Source organism: Carcharodon carcharias, chromosome 4 (assembly GCF_017639515.1).
Source record: "Carcharodon carcharias isolate sCarCar2 chromosome 4, sCarCar2.pri, whole genome shotgun sequence".
In the NCBI taxonomy this organism is placed as follows: Eukaryota; Metazoa; Chordata; class Chondrichthyes; order Lamniformes; family Lamnidae; genus Carcharodon; species Carcharodon carcharias.
In genome coordinates this window covers 76,299,405-76,322,298 of record NC_054470.1, presented here as the reverse complement: position 1 = coordinate 76,322,298, position 22,894 = coordinate 76,299,405, and the positions used below count along the sequence as shown (strand labels likewise).

The 22,894-nt window shown below is 44.1% G+C and overlaps 1 protein-coding gene across 4 annotated transcripts in view; it reads right to left on the bottom strand.

Moving 5' to 3' along the window:
- LOC121277388 (trans-2,3-enoyl-CoA reductase-like) overlaps nt 1-22,894 on the bottom strand; it is a 204,681-nt gene that overhangs the window by 76,328 nt on the left and 105,459 nt on the right. For all 4 annotated transcript variants that reach the window (XM_041186799.1, XM_041186800.1, XM_041186798.1 and 1 more), the window contains exon 5: nt 14,264-14,379. In XM_041186799.1, the coding sequence (XP_041042733.1) occupies nt 14,264-14,379 (116 nt within the window). The remainder of the gene's footprint in view (nt 1-14,263; nt 14,380-22,894) is intronic.

The window sequence follows — 22,894 nt, the reverse complement described above, 5'->3', positions numbered from 1 at the left end:
TTCATCATGTGGGCTGTGTCAGCCCAGAAAATTCTCCAATCATATAGGTCTAACCATACTGATTGATTTAATAATGGTGGTGGACATGGAAGGATCATTCATATTGTATCCTGTCAGATTGCTAATCAACTTGCAAATTTTTCCACTACTTGACACTCTTCTATACGGGAAGGGTGCAAGTACATGGAAATAAACAAGTCTCTCAGGTTAGCTTACTGTAGATGAATCTTGTCCCAGCAGGGACTTCTGATCAGTTCAAAATTATCTTGTCATTAATTCATTCTCTCTCATAACTTTATATATTTGCTCCATCCTTAGAGTCAAATTCTGCCTCCCCTGTCTTGCTCAAGTTTCATGATAATATGCTGAAAGTGATGATGGTTGGAATTGTAAGACAGCAGGAGTTTATGGTCCCGCTGAAGTTAATGAAGTTTAGAATGGCTCGGTGCATTTTATGGCTCCATCCCTGCAGCGACAGGACCACTAAATTCCGGCTGGTATTTAGCAATATCAACTGATCCCGAGCAATCAAACTTCATGTTGTATTCAAATACCAAGGAGTGCCCAGGGCAGAAACTGAGCGATGGGACTCAAGCCCATGACGCAAATCAGCAATGAAAACATGGTTAGTGTCCTGAACATCTACTGCATACTCTACTGCGGCCAATTCACTTATTGCACACAATATTCCCAAATGCTTCTTTAAAAAAATCAGTACACATGTACAAACACTCTGCTTGTAGAGGCCACATAAATGCTATTTGTTAGACATGCAAATAGATTTTGCAAAAACACTTCTTTTCAAATTTGAAATAATTTTTCGGTGTCTGCAAACACCCAGCCCAAAGTTGAATGAGGTGTCCTTGGGGTGCAGGATGATGACTGAAACAGATCCGTGTTGCACCCATTTTTGGTCATAAAATGGATGCAAAAAATTTCAAGGTCAAAATTTCCTCAACTGGTCTGCACACAATAATTGTAGCTTTTAGCCAGGTTAGAAAAGGAGATGGAGGATGGAAACTGCTTGCTTTTGGATCTAAATCGATCATTGCAGGAAGGGCTGGGTGGAAGAGTTGGCAGCCATGTTGAGCATCTGTGTGCTCCAAAAGCCATGCATTGGGATTATTTTCCAAGTTCATGCTGTTGAGAAGCCTTGGCTGATGCAGATGATTTTCTAACAATTAGTTGTTTCATGGGACATGCATGGCCAATGTGCTCGGCTCACTGCTGACAAATTGAACTGATGGAATTGTCCCTTCAGTATGCACAGGAATTTTCAGCTAACAAACACAGGGTTTTTTGACATAAAAGTACATTTTGAAAGAAACCGGTTTACTGGTCTTGATTATGTCTAATCCCACAAAATCTCAAATTCTGGCCAGCTTGTCAATAACTATCAACTCATATTTGTCTTTCCATGATTAGGTTATTTTCCAGACAATATTTAATCAACAGACCAATGCAACTGGGGCCTATCAAGTTTCATTAATAACATGCGCTTCTGCAGACAAATGTAAAACAAATTGAAGTTAGTTCACTCCTGACCATTGGACAATGCCTGGCCAAAAATGCCTTGTTGAACACTGAAGAACATAGCTGCCAAAAGATGAGAATTCTGCAAACATTATTGTGTTTCTTGGTTTTGGAGGAAGACAGGGCAATGAACTAATACAGAAAGGTAAGTAAGAAAAGGATAGCACTGAAGATAATGACATAGGAAGCATTCATTCACATTTTACTAAATTAATCACGTCAAGGAGCTACCAAAGATTTTTTTTTTTCTAAATTCTTAAATATGTACTTTCTACCTTTGCATTTTGGAGTACTGTTCCCTCAACCAAGGGCAGAATTTTCGGTACTCCGCATGCTCAGCAGTGTGAGCGGACAACATGGCGAGAAGGCCAGAAATTGGTTTCACATAGTTGTGAAACTAGTTTTCAATCGTCTGCTCAGCCCATCAATGGCGGGCCGCATTCGCCTCCATCGGACATCAGGAACCTCATTGTAATACATCTGCATATTATTATAAGGCCAGCCCACTGGAATCATCCACCAACGTTGGCGTGATTGAACACTGGTGCAGAACATGTCTTGACAAGTGTGATGTGCTGAAGTCTGGGCTTACAACTAGAGCCTTCTGACATCGCGGACATCAAAGGAGCAGAAGATCCTGGAGCCCGACAGCAATGACACACTGGAGGAATGTCCAGACCATGCTGGGTGGATTTTCATGGACATAGTTCTGCTGTGAAGCAGCTCACAGAAGATGGAAAGTCACTTTTGAGGGTCTGCTCACAATGGATGATGGTCAAGGGGTTGGAGAGGAAGGTACAACTGTGTTTGGGAGAGGAAGATGTACCAGGGGCTAGGAGAGGAAGGTTTAGGATCAATTGGGAGTGGAACAGCTGTCAGGTTGAGGTGAGGTTGGGAGGGGGGAATGAAGGCGTGGGGGTGAAGGTTTGGGGGAGGGAGAGGGAGTATGGAGGGAGGACGGGAAACAAGGGAGACAATGGCAACGGGGAAGGTAGGTGTAAGGGGATGGAAAGTGTAAGGGAAGGAGTTCAGAGAGGGGAAGGAGTGCAGAGAGGGCAGGGAGTCCAGGGGGTGAAGGGATGTTGATAGGGGAGGGAATCTGGGGTGAGGAAGGAGTGTAGTGAGGGGAGGGAGTAATGCTGGAGGAAGAAGTAAGGGTGGATGGAGGAGTTGGGAAGGGGAAAAGACTAAAGGTCGTGGAAAAAGTAATGGTGCCTGAAGGGGGCAAGAAGGGGGAAGGAGTAGTGCTGGAGGAAGAATAAAGCCTGGAGGAAATAGTCAGGAGGGGGGAAGGACTAAAGGTGGTGGAAGAAGTAAGAGTTTCTGAATGGGTCAAGAAAGGGGAAGGGCTAAATGGGGGTATAGTCTGGGAGGAGGGAAGACCAAGGGGAAATATCTGGGAGGTGGGGAATGGAGGAATGGGGGAAGAGGTCCATAGGCGGTGGGGGGGTGGGGGCGGGGGGATACCCAGGTGAATGTACAAGGGAGGGCTCTGATGAGCCCACTGCTGCCTCCTGGGAAGCGAGCTGAGGGTGGGTGTGGAATGATGAGAATGAACGAGGTCAGAGTGAGGTAGTAGGGTGAGAGGGTGAGAGTTTGACGGTAGTGGTAGAAGGGATGGTGAGGGTGGTTGGTGGGGATTCGGAGGCAGACACGGATCCTGCCGTTTCTCTTCCCTTCAGATGCCTGGCCTGACTCCTTGAGGGGGAGGAGCACCTGGAGGGATGTTAAGGTGCCCCGATCCTCTCTTGCATTGCCACTGCAATAACTCACCCACGGCTACTGCGATGGAGTGCAGGTCTGCACCCATCTCTGCATTCTGCTGGACTAGAGTCTCTATGGCGTCCACCATCCTCCCCATGGAGACCTCCATCTGGGCTCATGTGGGCACCACTTCACCAGTGAGCAGGTGGATACACTCCTCTCACTCCACTGAGGGCTCCCAACAGCTTTGCGTGATGTTTCCACTCCTGCTGACTCTCCAGGATGAGTTGGAAGGCCAAATCCTGAGACTCGTCATCTGACTTGGACCTCACAGATGTCTCTCCCCCAGCAGTCCTCCGAGCTCTGGGGAGCTCAGCTGAACTTGCCTTCTCCTGCTGCTGACACGTGTCCATGCGGTGACCACCAGATTGTGAATCCAAGACTGCTCTAGATCTAGGTCCCACCGAGGTATGTATCTCTGTGTTGGTGGAGGGTGTGGTAAGTGCTGTGATGGGTCTTCCAGGCTGCTTATTTCCAGCTCCTCAACAGAGGAGGTGTCCCCTTGGCTGGAGGTGAGGATGTGGATGGAGCTGAGGGATTGGCTGGCTGAAGATGTTGGTCACCTGGCAGAGCTCCCTGTGAACCAAAGTAGAGATAATTAGTGTACATCAGCAGCTTCAAAATCAGGAAGAGAGAGCACTCACAGTTGCATTGAGAGAGGAATTATGTGGTGCAGGATCCTCATGAGCATGTTCGCCGCTGAAATCACCATCACCGCATGTCTACATCCTCATCAGTCAGCACAAAGGCAAATTCCTCAAAGTGAGTGAGGGGCCTAATTTGGGGCACTCCACCCCCAGTCTGGGACCTCTCACTGTTGATGTGAGCAGGTTTCTCCTGCATGGAAACAGATGGAGAGAGTGTGAGCAGGGCACATGGCACTGTGTGGAGTGTTTGTGTGGTGAACGGAGCCATGGACAAGATGAGGACGTGAGCTCGAGAGAGTATGGGCCTGATGGAGATAGGAGTGTGTGTGCGAGAGTTAGTGGTGTTGTCCCTTGAGGTGTGAGATCCCTGTGGATGTGTGATGGGTTTGTGAGTGTGTGAGTTGAGAGTGAGGAGAAGAGTGAGTTACGCTGGTGGAACGGATGAGACAATTCATCCTGTAGCAGCACAGGTTGGCTGTCCTCTTTTGCAGGGCGTTGGCGCTGACCACTGCTGCTGCCACCTCCCGTGCTGGATTGGTGATGCAGCTGCCCATCCTGCGGCCAGAGATGGGGTAGAGGATATCAGGGTGGGACTCCATGAAGTTCAAAAGGGACATGTCATTGAAGCAGGGGGCTGCAGTCTTTTTGCGTTTCGGGACCATCCTGTCTTCAGTACAGCAGTCCTGGGCTGGAAGAGGTGTGCGTGTGGCTGCGCTTTAAATGTGGCGCCTGGCATGATGAAGCAGCGAGGTGACAGCCCGCCCGCCATGGAAATGGCGTGTTTCCCTGGAATGCATAATTAATGCGGCTGGTTTGAGACAATACGGAGTGAGAAGCCACCATTGCAGCCGACGGGTAAAATGTCATTTTCTCCGCCTGCTACTGCACTTAGTGCAAATGTGGGGCAATTTCACCCCTAATGTGAATAAGCTGATCTCCAGCATTCTCCAAATTTTTTATCTTCCCCAAATGCTTTGGAACAATGGCTTCAAATTTAATTACCCACACTTGGCAGATACCAGGTGGAGGGGGAGCAAGTTAAAATGATGTGAGTCACATACCCACTCTAATCCCGCTGCCATTCTGCGTGTACCAATATTATCCCTTAGGCAAGCCTCTTTGGAGCTGAATCCTGCACGAGAAGAGACCCAGGAGTTTAGTTTTCAAAGTTTTAATTTAGGTCTCTTTGAGGGCCAGTAGAGGTTTGAGTGTGCATTTGGACTCATAAGGATGCCTTGGGCCTCCCTTATGTCAGGCTACCCATCCCCCAATTCGGGGGCTGAATTTTACGCACCCTTCGCTAGGTGTGTTTTTGGCAGGGGGGCATGTAAAATATGATGGTGGTGAGCCCACCGCTTTCACACCCACCCCCAAACTGTTCCCCAAAATACAGTGGGTGGGTAGGGCTAGTTCACCCACCTTTAGGTTATTGAGACCCAATTAAGGGGCAGTTAAGCATCTAGTCCCACCTCTGCTGCCATAATATGGTTGGCAGTGAAAGGCTGACAAGATTGGGCAGGCTGCTTTTTCACCAACTTGGGTGAAACTGCATGAGGGAAAGTGGGTGGGGAGGGGTATCTTCTTTCTGGGTGCTCTGTGTGCACTGAGGCACTACCCCAAGATGGTACCGCTATTTGTGCCTCCCTCCCCAGGCCTCCAAATTCTGACGCCCCACACACCACCCTTCCATCCAACTCTAGTGTAGTCAATCACTGCCCGCCCAAAAATCCTAGACATATCTGATTCCAGTATCCATGCTATCCCCTGTAGTCCCAGCAGCCCCCACTACTAAGTTCTGGCACTGCTGGGACTGTAATAGTTGTCCGACAGCTCTCAAGGAAGGAACTTCTTTCCACTGAGGGGCGGGAATCCCACACTGAGCTTGTTAAGGCCTCCTGGAGGGTATTATCACTGTGGGGCAGCCACTTTGAAAGTCGGTCAGCCTTTGAATGAGGCTCTCCCACCCCAGGGACCCGCAAGCAACCTAACACGGATTGGCTTGTTGTGACCCCAGCATGGCAAGTTTCCCCCTTCAACATTGGGTTAATTCCAGCTGTGGTGGGATGAGGCTGTTAAGTGGACATTAATTGTCCACTTAAGGGCCTCAATTTGAGATGGAATGGCCATCCATAGGCCTTCCCGCCATGAACTTAATCAGGGTGGAGGCAGGAAGACAGCCATGTCCCCACCCGCCGCTCTCCTGCCCAATTAAATGCCCAGAAGGTATAAAGCAGTTCAGACCAGTATTCTTATTTCCCAGTTTTACTGGTGTTCCATTTTGAGGTACACAAGACCTGTTCGGACAAGTATCCTTATTTCCCAGTATTTAGTGTTTTTCCCTTCTGGGTGGCGGGGGAGGGCACTAAATTCTGTCCCTAATCTCTCTCTTGCCTATCTTCCTGCAGCCATGGTCATGGAATTGCAGCATAAGAGTTCAACTGCACTTCTCCACTCAGGAGGATTAAAGTTTGTTTGTAGCCGCCACTCTGTTCCTTCCCACCTTCTCACTGTGATTTTCCCTTCCCAATCCTCTTGGCTCGGCACCATAACAAATTTGCAGGTGTATCTAATCTTCATTTCTGGCTGATCCATTTTGTTAATTCCCCTTTCTCCCTGCTTCACTTTAATATCTTTCCTGACTTCTGGTGATCTTTTCCTTTCTGGGAACCTTCCAAATGTTTCTCATTGATCTCTTTCTTCTTTCAGGTCATGGATTTTGCCCTTATTTTTCCCAGAAGCTTTCTAACCACAGTGGTTGATGGACAACTGTAAAACCAGGTGAACCTGGAGCCCTCCAGGGTTTCTAGTGTCTTCTGGTCTCATTGGACTGTGCTTTAATCTAGGTTGGCTCTTTAGTGCAGTACTAAGCATGTGTAACATTGTTAAAGGTGACATCTTTCAGGTCAACTGTTAAACCAAGGCCCCATCAGCCCTATCAGGTAGATATCAAAAATCCTACAGCACAATTGGAAAAGAGCAGGGGAGTTCCCCTGGCGTCCTGTCCAACTTTGTTCCTTCAACCCACATCACTAAAATAGATGTTATTGCTTTTCATGGGACCTTTCTGGGCACAAATTTGTTGCCCTAAATTACACAAGTGATTAAACTTCAAAAATAATTCACTAGCTGTAAAAAAAGTACTTCACCGGCTGAGATGTGATCAGGTCACAAAAAGCCCTCTAGAAATTAAAGGTTTTCTTTTTTTTCTTTATGTATGATGCTCTTAATCAATCTGGGTTTTTGAGATAAGCAGCTCTTTATGTTTAAATGGATTTTCACTTCACTTCAATCATTGATGAAAAAGCTGAGAGAAACTAGTCTTAGTATTTTGAACATGCTAGTCCAAATGAATGGGTTCTAAAAGAAAAACTTATGGTGTGCTTCTGATCATTAACTTTTGTCTGTAGAAAGCAGAGCCAAACATAATTATTTGTTCATCCTCACGAAACATTTATCTCTGTTGAATATCCTCTGTCATTAAAGAAGTATGCCCTTATGCAAAATAAATGAGGAAACCTTAGAAAGATTATAATATGGTCGATCAAACCTAAGTTTTGTTCTGTGGCCAATCTGATAAACGGAACTTCTTGCCAATGATCCAAATTGCCAAGTGAATCCTGTCAAAAATAATTCTAAAACATCACAGTGGATCTATCAACAGCAGCAAATTAAAAATATCGGTGTTGATTTATCAAAACAATCAGAAACATTACCAAGGCTTCATTTTCATTGATGTCCTTCAGTGAGGGCCTTGTCACACCCCCACATTATATGGTTGATACAAAAATGGATAGACCATAAACCACCATGCAAGCATTGCCCAATACCTGAATAAGCCAAAAGTGTTTGGAAACTTAATCTTTCAAAAAGCAGCAATAATAATTCATAGGTACTGAATTTCCTCATCATCTTCAGCACTTATGTTGTTAAGAAAGAAAGATTGAGGAAACCCACTTAACGCATTATGCCGCTTATACTTCATTGATGTGCCACTAATGCAGTTGATACAAATTTATCAACCCTTTTGGTAGCTTTGAAGATCCTTGTCCCCATGCCCTGCAGAGGGCTGCCATTCAGCTGGTGGTGGTATGCCCAGGAATTTCCTGCTTCATCATTGCTAAGATTCGCACTTGACCTCCTCACAATCCTACAGCCTCACACCTCTCTGCAACATGATCAAAAGAAGTCTGGAGACAGAATGGCATTCCCCGTGGGCATACATCTCTATACCATTGTTATGAATGACAAAGAGGATCAGCAATAATTGGAGGTCAAGACAATGAGGCAACATATTGCAGAAGACACCAACCCACCAGTTACAATCCACCAGAACATGGGAGTTATTTAATGGGGCCTCTAGGAACGGGAAATGTGACGGTTGAGGCAGACTTAATTAGGCAGGAGCCAAAATCTCGGTTTCTTGACGGCAGGTTGAGATGTAGAATTAAGTCAGTAACATTGAAGCGGTGGGATGAGCCTCTTGCCATCTGGTGGTGGGTCCCCATTTTCAATATATTCACATCCCATGAATACCCATTGGTTGGAATTTTCTGGCTCTATCATGGAGGGACCCACTTTGGGAGGTTCGGTAGCCCAGCCAAAAGTCAATTGACTTTCAGCAGGACTGGACAACCTCTGTGGCAGGCAGGATCAGAAAATGCCACCCGTTGTCTTAAAACTTTTTCAAATTAAGTCCTGCCTTCAATATTAAGCCAGTGACACATGAGAAACTCATGGTATTGATTTCATGGTTGTTTAGCGGTGGCATGCACCAGTCAAGTTTGTCCATTTGGGTCTCAGGTGAACAGAGGTGAACTGTTGTTTTTGTGGAAACCTGTGGTTCAGGGCAGGAGACAGGCAGCTTGGATAAAGGGTTTGAAGCAGCAAGGGTGATTTGGCATGAGGAGGATTGGATTAAGGGCATCTATAGGTTCAAAAGAGCTGCGAGGAAGTGGGGTTGGGTCAGGATATGTTAGTGCCTGCAGTCTTGGGTGTGGTCGGAAGGGGGGCCATCAGGAAATGCAAAATGAGGGGCGTAAAGGACGGGTTCTGTCTGTCCAATGTCACCCCCTGAGTGTTGAAGGGAAAGACATCTGTCATGGGGAAAGTCCACAGTTACAGAGCAAGGAGGTTGATGCAGTAAGAGGGCCGGTCCAGCTGGAGGAAGAAATAATGGAAGGTCTCAGACTGCAAGTCAAAAGATTGTAAGGCCACATCAAGGATGATGGAGAGAGGGTATAGGATCAAGGATGAATGTCTACAGTGAAGGGGGTAGGGTTAAGCGGAAGAGATGGCATGCTTACTGTCATTGTAACAGGATAACATTTTTCCGAACTTATGATTATATTGGCAGGAGTCCAACTAATAGGAGGCAATGAGGAGGAAGTGGGAGGTTTGGGAGGAGTTTTGGATGTGGCCCATGGGAGGACATGAAAATCTCATTGCTCAGCATGGATGAGAGCCATATACACAGAGGTGCTAATTCATTGCCTGCCTTCATCACACAATTAACATGGTCCTAATTCACTGCCTGCCTTCATCACACAATTAACATGGTCCTAATTCATTGCCTGCCTTCATCACACAATTAACATGGTCCATTCACTGTGGATCTGGTACACCCAATATTCTTGTAACCTCAGGGGCATGGAGGAGAGGATGAGACAAAGGAGAGCTGTTGGCAGCCAACTAACTATCTGTAAATGGCGGACAGGTAATGCCAGAGATGACTGACAGAGATGTTGTCCCAGGAAGCGGTCACAGAGATGTGTGGGATTGTGCGGCAAGACCTGCAGCCATGTAGATTTGGCGGGAACCCCATGTCAGTGGCCTTCAAGGTGACGCTGCCACTGAATTTTTTCACCTGCGGTTGTTTCCAGGGCTCCTTGGGTGCCAGCTCGATAGCAAGCAATGAAGAAGCAAACAAAGAAAGAAAAACTGTCATAAAAATTGGGCCAGAGAAGGTTGTGGTTATGATAGGTGTCTTCAGGTGCTGCTGATCAATAAATTGAATCAAAAGTAAATACGCCATGAATCTGTGGTGCACTCCCACCACAAGTCGTCTTTGTGCATAGATTTTTGGAAAAGTGTATGAAAGGGGCTATAGTGACACTCATCCCAGGTACCACAGAAGAAGGAGGTCAAAGGGATATTGTCAGAAATTCCGCAAAATTCCCCAGTTTAATTGGAATGCAGCTGACCTACTGACCAAATTCAAAATATTTTAAAAGGATACAGAACTATGGTTTCTTGAACAAAAACAGAATTACCTGGAAAAACTCAGCAGGTCTGGCAGCATCGGCAGAGAAGAAAAGAGTTGACGTTTCGAGTCCTCATGACCCTTCAACAGAACTGATCTTTCTTTACAAGGAGAGGGAAATATAAGCTGGTTTGACCAGCTTATATTTCCCTCTCCTTTTAAAGAAAGATCAGTTCTGTTGAAGGGTCATGAGGACTCGAAACGTCAACTCTCTTCTTCTCCGCCGATGCTGCCAGCCTGCTGAGTTTTTCCAGGTAATTCTGTTTTTGTTTTGGATTTCCAGCATCCGCAGTTTTTTGTTTTTATCTATGGTTTCTTGATTCAGGTGTATCGGAACCAGACAAGCAAGCCATAAAAATTCACCTAGTTACTGGGAATGAAGGTCTGCACAGGCTAAACGCCTCAAGGTTAAACAGATGAAGAGACAAAGGGTCCCCACAACATATGGACTACGGCTCTGTGGAAGAGTCATGAGGACTCAAAACGTCAACTTTTTTCTTCTCCGCCGATGCTGCCAGACCTGCTGAGTTTTTCCAGGTAATTCTGTTTTTGTATATGGACTACATCGGAAGACCAGTTCATAACCGGGTTAAATTTCCATTTTCATCAGCATGTCATCAGAGTTGTGTCGTTTTGACAAGTGCCTACAGCTCCATAGAACATTTCATTAGCAGATGGAGAGAAAAGGGTACATATTGTAATTTTTCATATGCAGAGCTAGCAGACAGAAATGCTGAGTTGGTTATCGCTTCCACTCCCATGGAAGTGTTCCATAAAGATCTGCTAGACAAGCCTAAAACATATAGCAACAAAGATTTCCTCAAGGATGGATATAAATATGAAACAATCTTTGCAGGTCGACAATGCTTATGGTCCTTAGTACAACCTTGATTGTTGACGCACTCACCAGACCTTAAACCTAGCAAGACATGTGGAAGGTGTAGCTTCTGCATGCGCCAAGAATTCTGCAAGGCATGTGGCAGAAGGGGCCATTAGCAGCAGCAGTGCACTAGAACAAAAGCTGGTGCAGCTACAAAGAGCCGTGCACTGATCCAAACAGACCTTACATAATGGGTACCGTCAAGCAATAAGAATGACCATCCAATATCCCACCAGAAACATATACATGAGGTGATTGACAAACCAGAAAATGACAATGGTGTGCACGAGACAAAGGGTGGTGAACATATGTTTCACACCATCAATCTCGTGGAAAATGTAAATGCCATTACACCATCCAAAATGCTTGAAAAATTATCTGTCCCAAGAAAGCTCTTTAATATTCATTATTGGCCAAGATTGACACAGGCGCAAGTGTCAATATACTACCTCTGTGAATTCTAAAAGACATGTATCCACTACATATCCCCTGTGCAACTTTCAGCGTACAACAGCTCACTAATTCCTTGTGCAGGATCCATACTCATGCAGTGCAGGCACAATCAATCCACCTGGATGTCAAAAATGTTCTACATTGTGGAAACTAAAGGACCAGAGTTGCTGGTCTACTGGCATGTTGTGACTTCACACTAGTGACAATCCATGGGATCAGTCAGGCATTGCCTGGTAGATCAACCTCAGGAACTACTCCTATCACCTCAGTTCATGACCTAATATTGAAATAGCTAGAACGTTTTGACAAAATTTCCAGTTTCAAGGGAGTTTCAATGTTACACTTGCAGGAGAATTCAAGACTGTCAATTTATCTGTTACATTTTCTCCAACGCAAATGCCAGCATCTACGAGAAGAGGCAGCAAAAGTTGTGGAAAATCATTGAAGGATGGCCTGATTCAATTCAGCATGTCCACGAACACGTGAAACCATTTTGGCCTTATCAGAATGAGCTAGGTCATTTTTAAAGGCAGGCAAATCATCATACTAAAAGCTTCGTGACCTGATATTCTTCATCACTCACACATGGGCATAATTGGACAAGAGGACATGCAAGAGAGACACTCTATTGGTGGGGTATGAATAATGACATTGAAATCATCATCAAGAAGTGTGAGGCATGTCAAGAGCATATGTCAGGTCAGCACAAAGCACCACTGATTACATATGAAATTCCTACCCATTCTTGGTTTAAAATTGTATCCAACCTCTTTCATGTCCACAGCACTGACTTCATCGCGATCATCGACTACTTTAGCAAGTGCCCCATTATATGACAATTGCACAATTCCTCAAGCACTGCTGCATACACTCTATGACCAGAATTTTACATTCATTGGATGGGCTCGGCAGGAGCGAGCTGGGGCGTTCGTGGAGCCGACTGCTGCCCACGATCAGCTCCGCACATGGATCGCAAGCAGTAGCGCTGAGCACTACCCGTGCAGGTGGGGGGAGGAGGGAGAGTTTGATCCAATGTGCAGTTCACACATGCATACAAAAAAGTGCTTCAATCTCCCTGAGGCACGGAGCTGCCTCAGGGGGATTGAAGCACTTTAAAAAAAAATAGCTAAAGACATTAAAAATTTAATGAAACCTATCCCCTGATGTGGCTGCATCACATGAGATGGGACATGTTTTTATTTTGAAAAGAAAGTTTTTATTTAATTAGTATTAGCTTAAGGAAACCTCATCCTGCTCGTGGATGAGGTTTCCTAAAAAACGTAAAGGCTGCTTGCCCTTTTCGTCTGCCCGCCAAACATAAGGTTGGACAGGCAGAGGAAAATTCAACTCAATCACCTTGTTAATGGCCTTTCAATTATCGACGGGTACGCAGCCGACTCCAGCGTGCGCCTGCCAAATGAAATATTGCGCGAGTTCCCGATGATGTCAGGACGCAGGCCCGATGTCATCACATGTCATTTTACATTCCAGCATGTCGGGCATGTGCCTGCACACCGAATGGAAGATTCTGGCCTAAGTGTTATTTTCAGTTATTTGGTGTGCCAAACGGGATCATTATGGATAACAGTCCACAATTTGTTGGTAAGCCATTTCAGGATATGTGTGAAAAGTGAAATATCAATCACACTACTTTTTCCCCATAACCCTAGATCTAACAGCCTAGCTGAATGAATGAGTTGCACAATGAAATCCTTAATTCTCAAATGTACATAGGCTAAGCAATGCCTACACATTGCAATGTTACATCTGAGAGTGCCACTTCTAAGTGCAACTATTCCATCACTGGCTGAGCTCATGTTTGGCAAACTAATGCATAAAAAATTACCTGCTCTTACTCATTGTACTCTCTCAGAAACGAGAAAGCAACTTTGAAAATACCTAGAGAAGATGACCAACATACATGATGAAAATGTGGGCACAGAACTGCCAAGTTTACAGTTAGGACCACAATTTTACTTCCAGGATCTCACAGAAGGTACCTGACAACCAGCTAAGGTGACAAGGATTTGTTCGGAACTAAGGTCCCATGAAGTGATTACACACGAAGGTGCAATGGTGAGACGTAACTGAGGACAAATCAGATTCATTCCAGCTCCTCAACCACCATACAGAACTTTTGCATCTAGGACAAGGTCAAAATGCAACCAGGAACAACATCCAAAAATGACAATCCTACAGATCACTGTGAGCGATTAAAGAAACCTCCAGACAAAGTTACCATCACAAGATCTAGGCATACCAGCAGATTACCTATATGCTTTAGAGACTCATAGATTCATCAGTTCTGTGTACTTACGTAATGGTAAGTAACCAGGAACATGCATTGTAAATATTTATATTTCTTTGGAAGGGAGAAAGTATCTTTAAAGGCATATTACACCACCCCCTTTCTTTTTAATGGATAGCATCATGACATAACTAGAAGGGAAAATTGTCAGGTGATCCAGCCTTAGTTTCACCTTTGCTTTGAACAGTGCATGCACACAGCTCTACTGTCTTAAATTTTTATAACTATGTATACATGTTCTCATGTGTCTAGTCTTAATAAATAATCTCACAAGGTGTTTACCTAATCCCTTATGAGAGGTTTGTGTTTTGTGTCTTGTACAGTAAATAAGCTCAAGGTATTATATTATTATAATAACACCATCAAGAGGCACATCAGAAACCTCAGAGTGATAAAAGAAAAAGGTAGAAATTACTTACTGCACCACGGGCTGGCGGCTGCAATGGTCTATATCCTCCATACCATACAGGTTAAGTAAGCGAAAATAAAACAACAGGTAGATTAAGAGACACCCAGTATATTCTGTCAGAAACACCTAAAAAGAGAAGCAATGTACTTCAGCTTCATTGGCTATTTTTGAGGTTTCAGAAAAGATTTATTTGAAAAAATAATTGTATCAAGATTTCTAGGCAGGCAACAATGAATCTGAACTATTGGCAAGAGTGATTCAGTACAACTCCTTTGTGCTACTCCTTTAACTATACAAATTATAATTACTTTTCACCCGGAGTGTCCAAGAGGTAGCTTGTGAAATAAACCAGCCTGTGAGCTCTTTTCCTTTGGCCTGTGAAACCCTTGCCTGTTCATTTTATTCAAAGATGATTTGATTTGCTTTAATGCTCGAGGTCTAGAAAACTGGAAAATAGTTGCTCTCTGACTGGTGTATATGGACTAATCTGGGGATTACCAATGAGGGATCAGATTTAGTCCTGTGGGCCTGGACTCTTTAAAGAACCAACTTCCATGTTTCTACGTTCATGGAAGATGAAAGACTTTAATATTTTAGTTTACGGGGCAAGTGGGGTTTCTCATCCTTGGTAAAATCCTGGTAACATTCTTGTGAACCTCGTCTGTACCTTTCTAAGGCCTTTTAATCCTCACTAAACTGTGGTGGCCAGAATTTTTCATAGTTATCCAGTTGAGGCCTAACCAGTGATTTAGAAAATTACAGGAATTTTAAGTCAGTGGGATTTTATGGTCCCACCAAAGTCAACAGACTTTTGAATGGTTCGCCACATTTTGCGGCCCACCTGCACAGCAGCAGGGCCATAAAATTCCACCCATGATTTCTTTGCTTATATATTCTATTCCTATTTTATAAACCAAAATACTTTTTTTTAACTACTTTACCTTGTCATTTACTCCAGCTTACTCTGCAACCTTTAAGGGTCTATACGGACACCAAGGTATTGCTGCTCATCCACACTTTTCAGAATCATTTATAGTACACTGTCTTTCCATATCAGTGCTCCCAATGTAAACCGTACATGTAACATCTAAGATATCCACTTAAAAACTAGGTTCTCAAAACTGGACAGAATACTCCTGTTGTGGTCTCAGCAACCCACATCAAATTTTAAAATCATCCTTAATTTATCTCTTCCTAACCTCAGAGCCCTGGTGTGATGGTTAAGCTCTCTTCCCTATTTAACTACAATTAGGGTGGTTTGCTACATCAGACTGTCCTCGGCCCAGCTATCTTCAGCTGCTTCATTGTGACCTTCCTCCCATCATAAGGTCAGAAATGGGGATGTTCGCTGATGATTGCACAATGTTCAGTACCATTTGTGACTCTTAGATACCGAAGCAGTCCATGTCAAATGCAGCAGGACAATATCCAGGTTTGGGCTGACAAGTGGCAAGTAACATTTGTGCCACACAAGTGACAGACAATGACCATCTCCAACAAGAGAGAATCTAACCATCGACCCTTGATGTTCAATGGCATTACCATCACTGAATCCCGCACTATCAACATCCTTGGGGTCACCATTGACCAGAAACTGAACTGGACTAGCCACATAAATTATATGGCTGCAAGACCAGGTCAGAGGCTAGGAATCCTGGGTGAGTAACTCACCTTTTGACTCCCCAAAGGCTGTCCACCAGCTACAAATGTGATGGAATACTCTCCACTTGCCTGGATGAGTGCAGCTCCCACAACACTTAAGAAGCTTGACATAATCCAGGAGAAAGCAGCCTGCTTGATTGGCACCCCTTCCACAAACATTCACTTCCTCCTCCACCGATGCACAGTAGCAGCAGTGTGTACCATCTACAAGATGCACTGCAGGAATTTACCAAGGCTCCTTAGACAGCACCTTCTAAACCCATGACCATTACCGTCTGGAAAGACAAGGGAAGCAGATAGATGGGGGAACACCACCACCTAGAAGCTACCCCCAAGTCACTCACCATCCTGGCTTGGAAGTACATCACCGTTCCTTCACTGTTGCTGGATAAATCCCTGGAACTCCCTTCCTATCAGCACTGTGGGTGTATCTACACCACATGGGCTACATTGGTTCAAGAAGGCAGCTCACCACCATCTTTTTAAGGGCAACCAGGGATGGGCAATAAATGCTAGTCCAGCCAGGGAAGCCCACATTCCAAGAATGAATAAGAAAAAAAGAAATTATTCAATTTCCAGAAATGGCTAGTTATTAATAACTTAAAAGCTTTCCTTTAGAAGTTCAAAAAATATCAGAAAATACATGGACAAAATTAGCCACCTAATAATTAATCTGTTGATTACAGTTATTAAATGTTAAGGAAATATTGAAACCGCCAACGAATCCTCGTTCTAACTTTCTGCACGCAGTTCATTTGATAAATGATAATTTACACAAGATGCTCAATAACTGTTATCAGTAACTGTTAATAGATTAGCATAAAGTATTTAGAGATAAAAAATCTTAATAACAGATGTCTTGGGGCAGGTGATAGACAAAGATTCCCTAATGTTGGAGATTCTATTCTTGCTCCTCTGATGGGAATTGACACTTGTGCAAAAACTGGAATGTCATGTGCATGGAGGTGCACCGGCTTCGCCCGGGATCCAAGTCAGGTAAGTGGACTAGAGCCAAGAAGACATAAATTTTGTTTAAAAAAAAACATTGCGTCAGATTGTCACCCATAGTTTAGTTGAGGAAAACGTGGATGAGGTTGGAGTGAGGTGGATGACTAGGAAACCACTTCCCATTGTGAAATACCATGACTGGAGTTTCCATGGCCGTGGTGCAGGTGTTGTGCATGAGTCAGGTGGCACTGAACATGAGACAGGTGAGTGCTGAGAATGGGTCAGAGGGGTACTGGGCATAGCCAGGCGAGTGCTAAACATACGAACATATAAAAATATGAAATAGGAGTGAGCCATTCGGCCCCTCGAGCCTGCCATTCTATAAGATCATGGCTGATCTGTTTGTATTTCAAGTTCCACATTCCCATCCAGCCCGATAATCTTTGATTCCCTTGCCTAACAAGAATCTACCTACCTCTGCCTTAAAAATATTCAATAACCCTGCCTCCACCGCCTACTGAGGCAGTGTTCAAAAGTTGCACAACACCCTGGGAGAAAAAAATCTCTCCTCATCTCTATCCTATAAGGACAACCCCTAATTTTAAAACAGTCCCCACTAATTCTGGATTCACCACAAGAGGAAACATCCTTTCCATGTCCACCTTGCCAAGACTATTCAGGCGATTTGGACAAGCTGAGTGATTGGCCAAATGCTTGGCAGATGCAGTATAATGTGGATAAATGTGAGGTTATCCATTTTGGTAGCAAAAACAGGAAGGCAGATTATTATCTGAAAGGCTATAAATTGAGAGAGGGGAATGTGCAATGAGATGCTGAAGGTAAGCATGCAGTTGCAGCAGGCGGTAAAGAAGGCAAATGGTATGTTGGCCTTCATAGCCAGAGGATTTGAGTACAGGAACAGAGATGTCTTGCTGCAATTGTACAGGGCCTTGGTGAGACAACACCTGGAATATTGTGTGCAGTTTTGGGCTCTTTATCTGAGGAAGAATGTACTTACTATAGAGGGAGTGCAGCGAAGGTTTACCTGACTGATTTCTGGAATGGTGGGACTGACATTTGAGAAGAGATTGAGTCTATTAGGATTTTATTTGCTGGAGTTCAGAAGAATGAGGGGGATCTCATAAAAACCTATAAAATTCCAACAGGACTAGTCAGGGTAGATGCAGGGAGGATATTCCCGATGGTGGGGGAGTCCAGAACCAGGGTCATAGTCTGAGGATATGGGGTAGACCATTTAGGATTGAGATGAAGAGAAATTTCTTTACCCAGAGAGTGGTGAGCCTGTGGAATTCATTACCACAGAAAGTAGTTGAGACTAAAACATTATATGTTTTCAAGAAGGAGTTAGATATAGCTCTTAGTGCGAAAGGGATCAAAGGGTATGGGGAGAAAGCGGGAACAGGCTATTGAGTTGGATATCAGCCATGATCATAATGAATGGCGGGTCAGGCTCAAAGGGCCGAATGGCCTACTCCTGCTCCTAGTATCTATGGTTCTATGTTTCTGTCTCATATACTTCAATCAAGTCACCCCTCACTCATCTAAACTCCAGTGGAAACAAGTCCAGCCTGTCCAACCTATCCTCATATGACAATCCACTCATTCCAGGTTTCAATCTTATTCTGAGTATTCTGAAATATCCCCTTAAATATCTGCCTGTCTATTAATCTCTCCCCTAACAAGTATCACAGTTCACTTCAGCTAGCTCAGCTTTCATGCCCACATAGTTGCCCTTGGTTAGGCTTAAAATACTAGTTTTAGACCCACTATTCTTCCTTTCAAACTGGATGTAAAATTCAATCATATTGTGGTCGCTGATGTCTAGGGATGCCTTCACTTTGAGGCCATTAATTAATCCTATCACATTACACAATACCAAGTCTAATCTAACCTGCTCTCTGGTTGGTTCCAGAACTTGCTGCTCTAAGAAAATATCTTGAAAGCATTCTATGAACGCCTCATCCAGGCTACTACTGCCAATCCGATTTTTCCAGTTTATATGTAGGTTGAAGTCACCTATGATTATTGCTTTCCCTTTGTCACAAGCATCTAATATTTCTTCTTGTACACTTTGTCCTACATTGTGGTTACTGTTAGGGGGCCCATAGACCACTCCCACTAGTGATTTCTTTCCCCTACTATTCCTCATCTCCACCCAAACCAATTCTGTGTCCTGATCCCCTGAACCAAGGTCATCTCTAACAATTGCACAAATCCCATCCTTGATTAACAGTGCTACCTCTCCACCTTTACATGGCTTCCTACTCTTCTTGAGGGTCTTATATCCCTCAATATTCAGGACCAATCCTTGTCATCTTGCAGCCATGTCTCCATAATGGCCATCAGATCATATTGATTTACTTCAAGGTGCACTATCAATTTGATTACTTTGTTATGAATACTACGCACATTAAGATACAGAGCCTTTAGTTTATTCTTCTTGTTATCTTTATGACATCTAGCCTTGATTCTTGGTACATTCTTCAGTTTTTTCTCTCTGTCCCTCCATGCCATTCACTGACCCTCATTTCCCACATTACTATTTTCCTCTTTTACCTTGTCTCTATGCTTTCTCTAGCACACCTTTCCACTTTTGATCGCTTGCCCCCACTATTAAGTATAAAACCCTCTCTACTTCCCTTGTTAGGCGGAACAGCCTCCATTTTCCCCAGTACTGCTGCCAGTGCTCCACAAACCAGAACCCACTTCTCCCAGATCAGTCCTTGAGCCACATAGTCACCTCTCTAATTTTATGTACCCAATTTGCACATGGCTCAGGTAATAATCCAGAGTTTATAACCTTTGTGGTTCTGCCCTTCAATTTCGTGTCCAGCTCTTCATACTTTCTACATAGAACTTCGTTCCTAGCTCTACCGATGTCACTGGTGCCTACATGGACCACGACAACTGGATCCTTCCCCTCCCGCTGCAAGTTCCTCTCCAGCCCTGAGCAGACGTCACAAACCCTGGCACCGGGCGTCAACAGAGCTACCTGGACTCTCGCTCTTTGATACAGAGAACAGTGTTGATTCCCCTCACTATGCTGTCCCTACTACATTCCTTTTTGCTCCCCCCACTTGAATGGCTTCCTGTACCATGGTGCCATGGTCAGTTTGGTCATCCACCCTGCAGCCCCCATTCTAATCCAAACAAACTGAGAGAACCTCAAATCCATTGAACAATTGCAGAGGCTCATACACTTGCACCTCAGCCCTCTGGGTCCCCTCAACTGCCTCATTTGCAGTCACCCCCTTCTGTCCCTGGCCACTGACTAAATCATAAGGCATTATCCTAAGTGGTGTGACTGCCTCCTGGTACAAAGCACCCAAGTAGCTTGCCCCTCCCTGATGTGTCGCAGAGTCTGCAGCTCAGCCTCCAGCTCAATGACTCAGAGCTGGAGTTCCTCAACCACAAATATTTGCCCAGGGCATGTTTGCCCTGGATCACAATATTATCCAGGAGGTCCTACATGCTGCAGCCTTGACACATTACTTCTCCTGCCATCCTTAATTGTTTTAAATAATTACTTAGTTATATTAATCACTTATTTATGTTGGATTCTTATATATTTTATTAACTTTACCATCAATTTGTGCACTATTTTAAACCTTAGGGATAGAATAGAACTTATTCATTTACCAGATACTCACCATAGTAGAGTAAGAACCAATTCCTACAGGGTGAGAAAGTTGGAAAAAGGAAATGAATGCCTCCTTTCCCAAGCCCCCTTCTCACCAAACATCAAGGACTGGATTTTACCATTGGTGAGCAGGGGCGGGGCCCGCTGGCTGACGCGTAAAATGACACACGGTGACGTCGGGTGGAACTCCCAAAGTCATCGTGCCCCATTTAAATTTTAAGGAAGGTAGGGGCACAGCGAAATCAGCTGCGCGACTGCCGAACTGTCAATGAGGCCATTGACAGGGTCAATTAAAGTAATTAATGGACCTGCCTGTCCAACCTTAAGGTTGTTGGCGGAAACTGGAAAAAACACGAAACCTCATCCATGGGCGGGATGATGTTTCATGTAGGGTTTTAAAAATTTTAATAAAGTTTTTTTGGAAATTATGAACATGTCCCAACTCATGTGACATTGTCACATGAGGGGACATGTAAGGGAAATTTATTTTTTTTATTTTTAATATTTTTGAAAGTAGACCCGATCTCCCTGAGGCAGCACTTAGCCTCAGGGAGATGAGTGCATTCTTTTGTGTGCATGCACGAAAGAGTGTACTCTCGATTTTAAGGATCACCCCCTGCCTGCACAGGGAGTGCATAGCACTTCCGTGCGGACGTCACGCTGGACGGGCCTTAATTGGCTTGTCCACGTAAATTGGCACAGTGCCTCTGATCTGGGGCGTTGATCAGAAGCACGTCCGCACGTGCCCTTGACTGCACAAAAGAACCCTGTGTTTATAGTAAACTGAACTGAGGCTACAGTAACCAGATTCAACCCGTTAGCAAATTATCTACTCAGCTCCTACAGCTGAGAGTGAGTTTACCCTGTCTAAACTGCAAGAAAGAAAGAACTTAGCCTGTTTATACAGTACTTTCCAGTTACTGCTAATTACAGACTGGGATCGATTTTAAGAACAAAAATAATACTTTAAACTCCCCCTTCACCAAATTCCAATCTTCACTCAGTTTCCTCAGCTACACCCTGTTTGGGCCAGATGGATGCTAAACATGTACCTGGTGGATGCCACACAAATGACCAGGGTGGGGTTGGTACCTTCTTACCACAATTTATTGAAGAACCCTCCTATTAACCATCTAAGCTCTAAAAAGGGTCAACACTGGAGGTGTGATAAAGGTATAATTGCTGGGATCTTGACTTGAGGAATTTCTGAGCTGATGATCTTTTACTCCTATTCCTGAACCTGGAATATTAAGTTGTAATGGATTTTAATTAAGAATCAACCTTTAATTTGATTGTTAAATGTTTGAATGTGACATTAGTTGAGATTTACTTCATTCCCACATTTTGGTTAATTCTACAAAATATGACAGATGTTAAAGGCCTGGTGCGGTCTGGGAGAATTCTGGTTGTCAGAAGAGCAGGACGTGTTGCTGGAAATCTCCTGATGAGTTAGCCGGCATGTCATATTACGTCTTTCAATGCTGAATATTTTGGCAGAGGAGAAACAACAAGAGCAGCGAACAATAGCCCTGAAGGTTCAAATCATAGGATGTAAACTTCAGGACTCGCTACATGACAACTTCTTGGATTTGGGTGAAGAACAATGTGTAAGGCCTTGTTAATTCCTATCACCAGTCCTGCATCAACAGAGCAACATTCTGAATGTATTTTCAACCTTCTATGCCACCGGCTTCTTCCAGGTGCCAAGAGCAGGCATCACTTGGATCGGGCAGTGTACTGTTCATTGGTGCATCATTGAGATGACAGATGGCCTATTCTGTTACTTGTCAACATACATCAGGTTCATTTGTGGCATCAAACACCAGCTGGAGTGGCAAAGCTAATCTTACCAGCCACGTAACATTGCCCAAGCATAAGACCCTACTCACTGCAAACAAACTGGGATTTGAGCTGCAGCAGAAAGCCTCTCCATTTTATTAACAAATAAAATTACTACACCCTTGCCATTCAAATGATGTGCAATCACCATCAAAAGATTATACGAAGCCTCAGAATTCCGTATTCCCATCATCAACACTGTTGTTTACCTTTAAACGTTTTTAATGGATGTCAGTGTTGTAAGAGTCGTTGAATATTTTAATTTGTTTGAGAGCTTGGTTTACTAACCCAACAAAATAGGTAGTTGTTATGATCCATATGCACTATAGTTAAAAGAATTTACTATCCACCCAGGTCTGGAGGCTGCTGAGAGTCAGCAATCTGAGCCTAGGGATCCAAAAGTTTTTTTCAGATCTGACCTAAGTAATGCTTAGTTTGCAGGGGCTGTTCATAACAGGTTAACTTAAAGACAGTATCCAAGGTTAGTTTCTGGGAGATAAGAATTACCCGCCTCAGAATTTTTTGATTCTT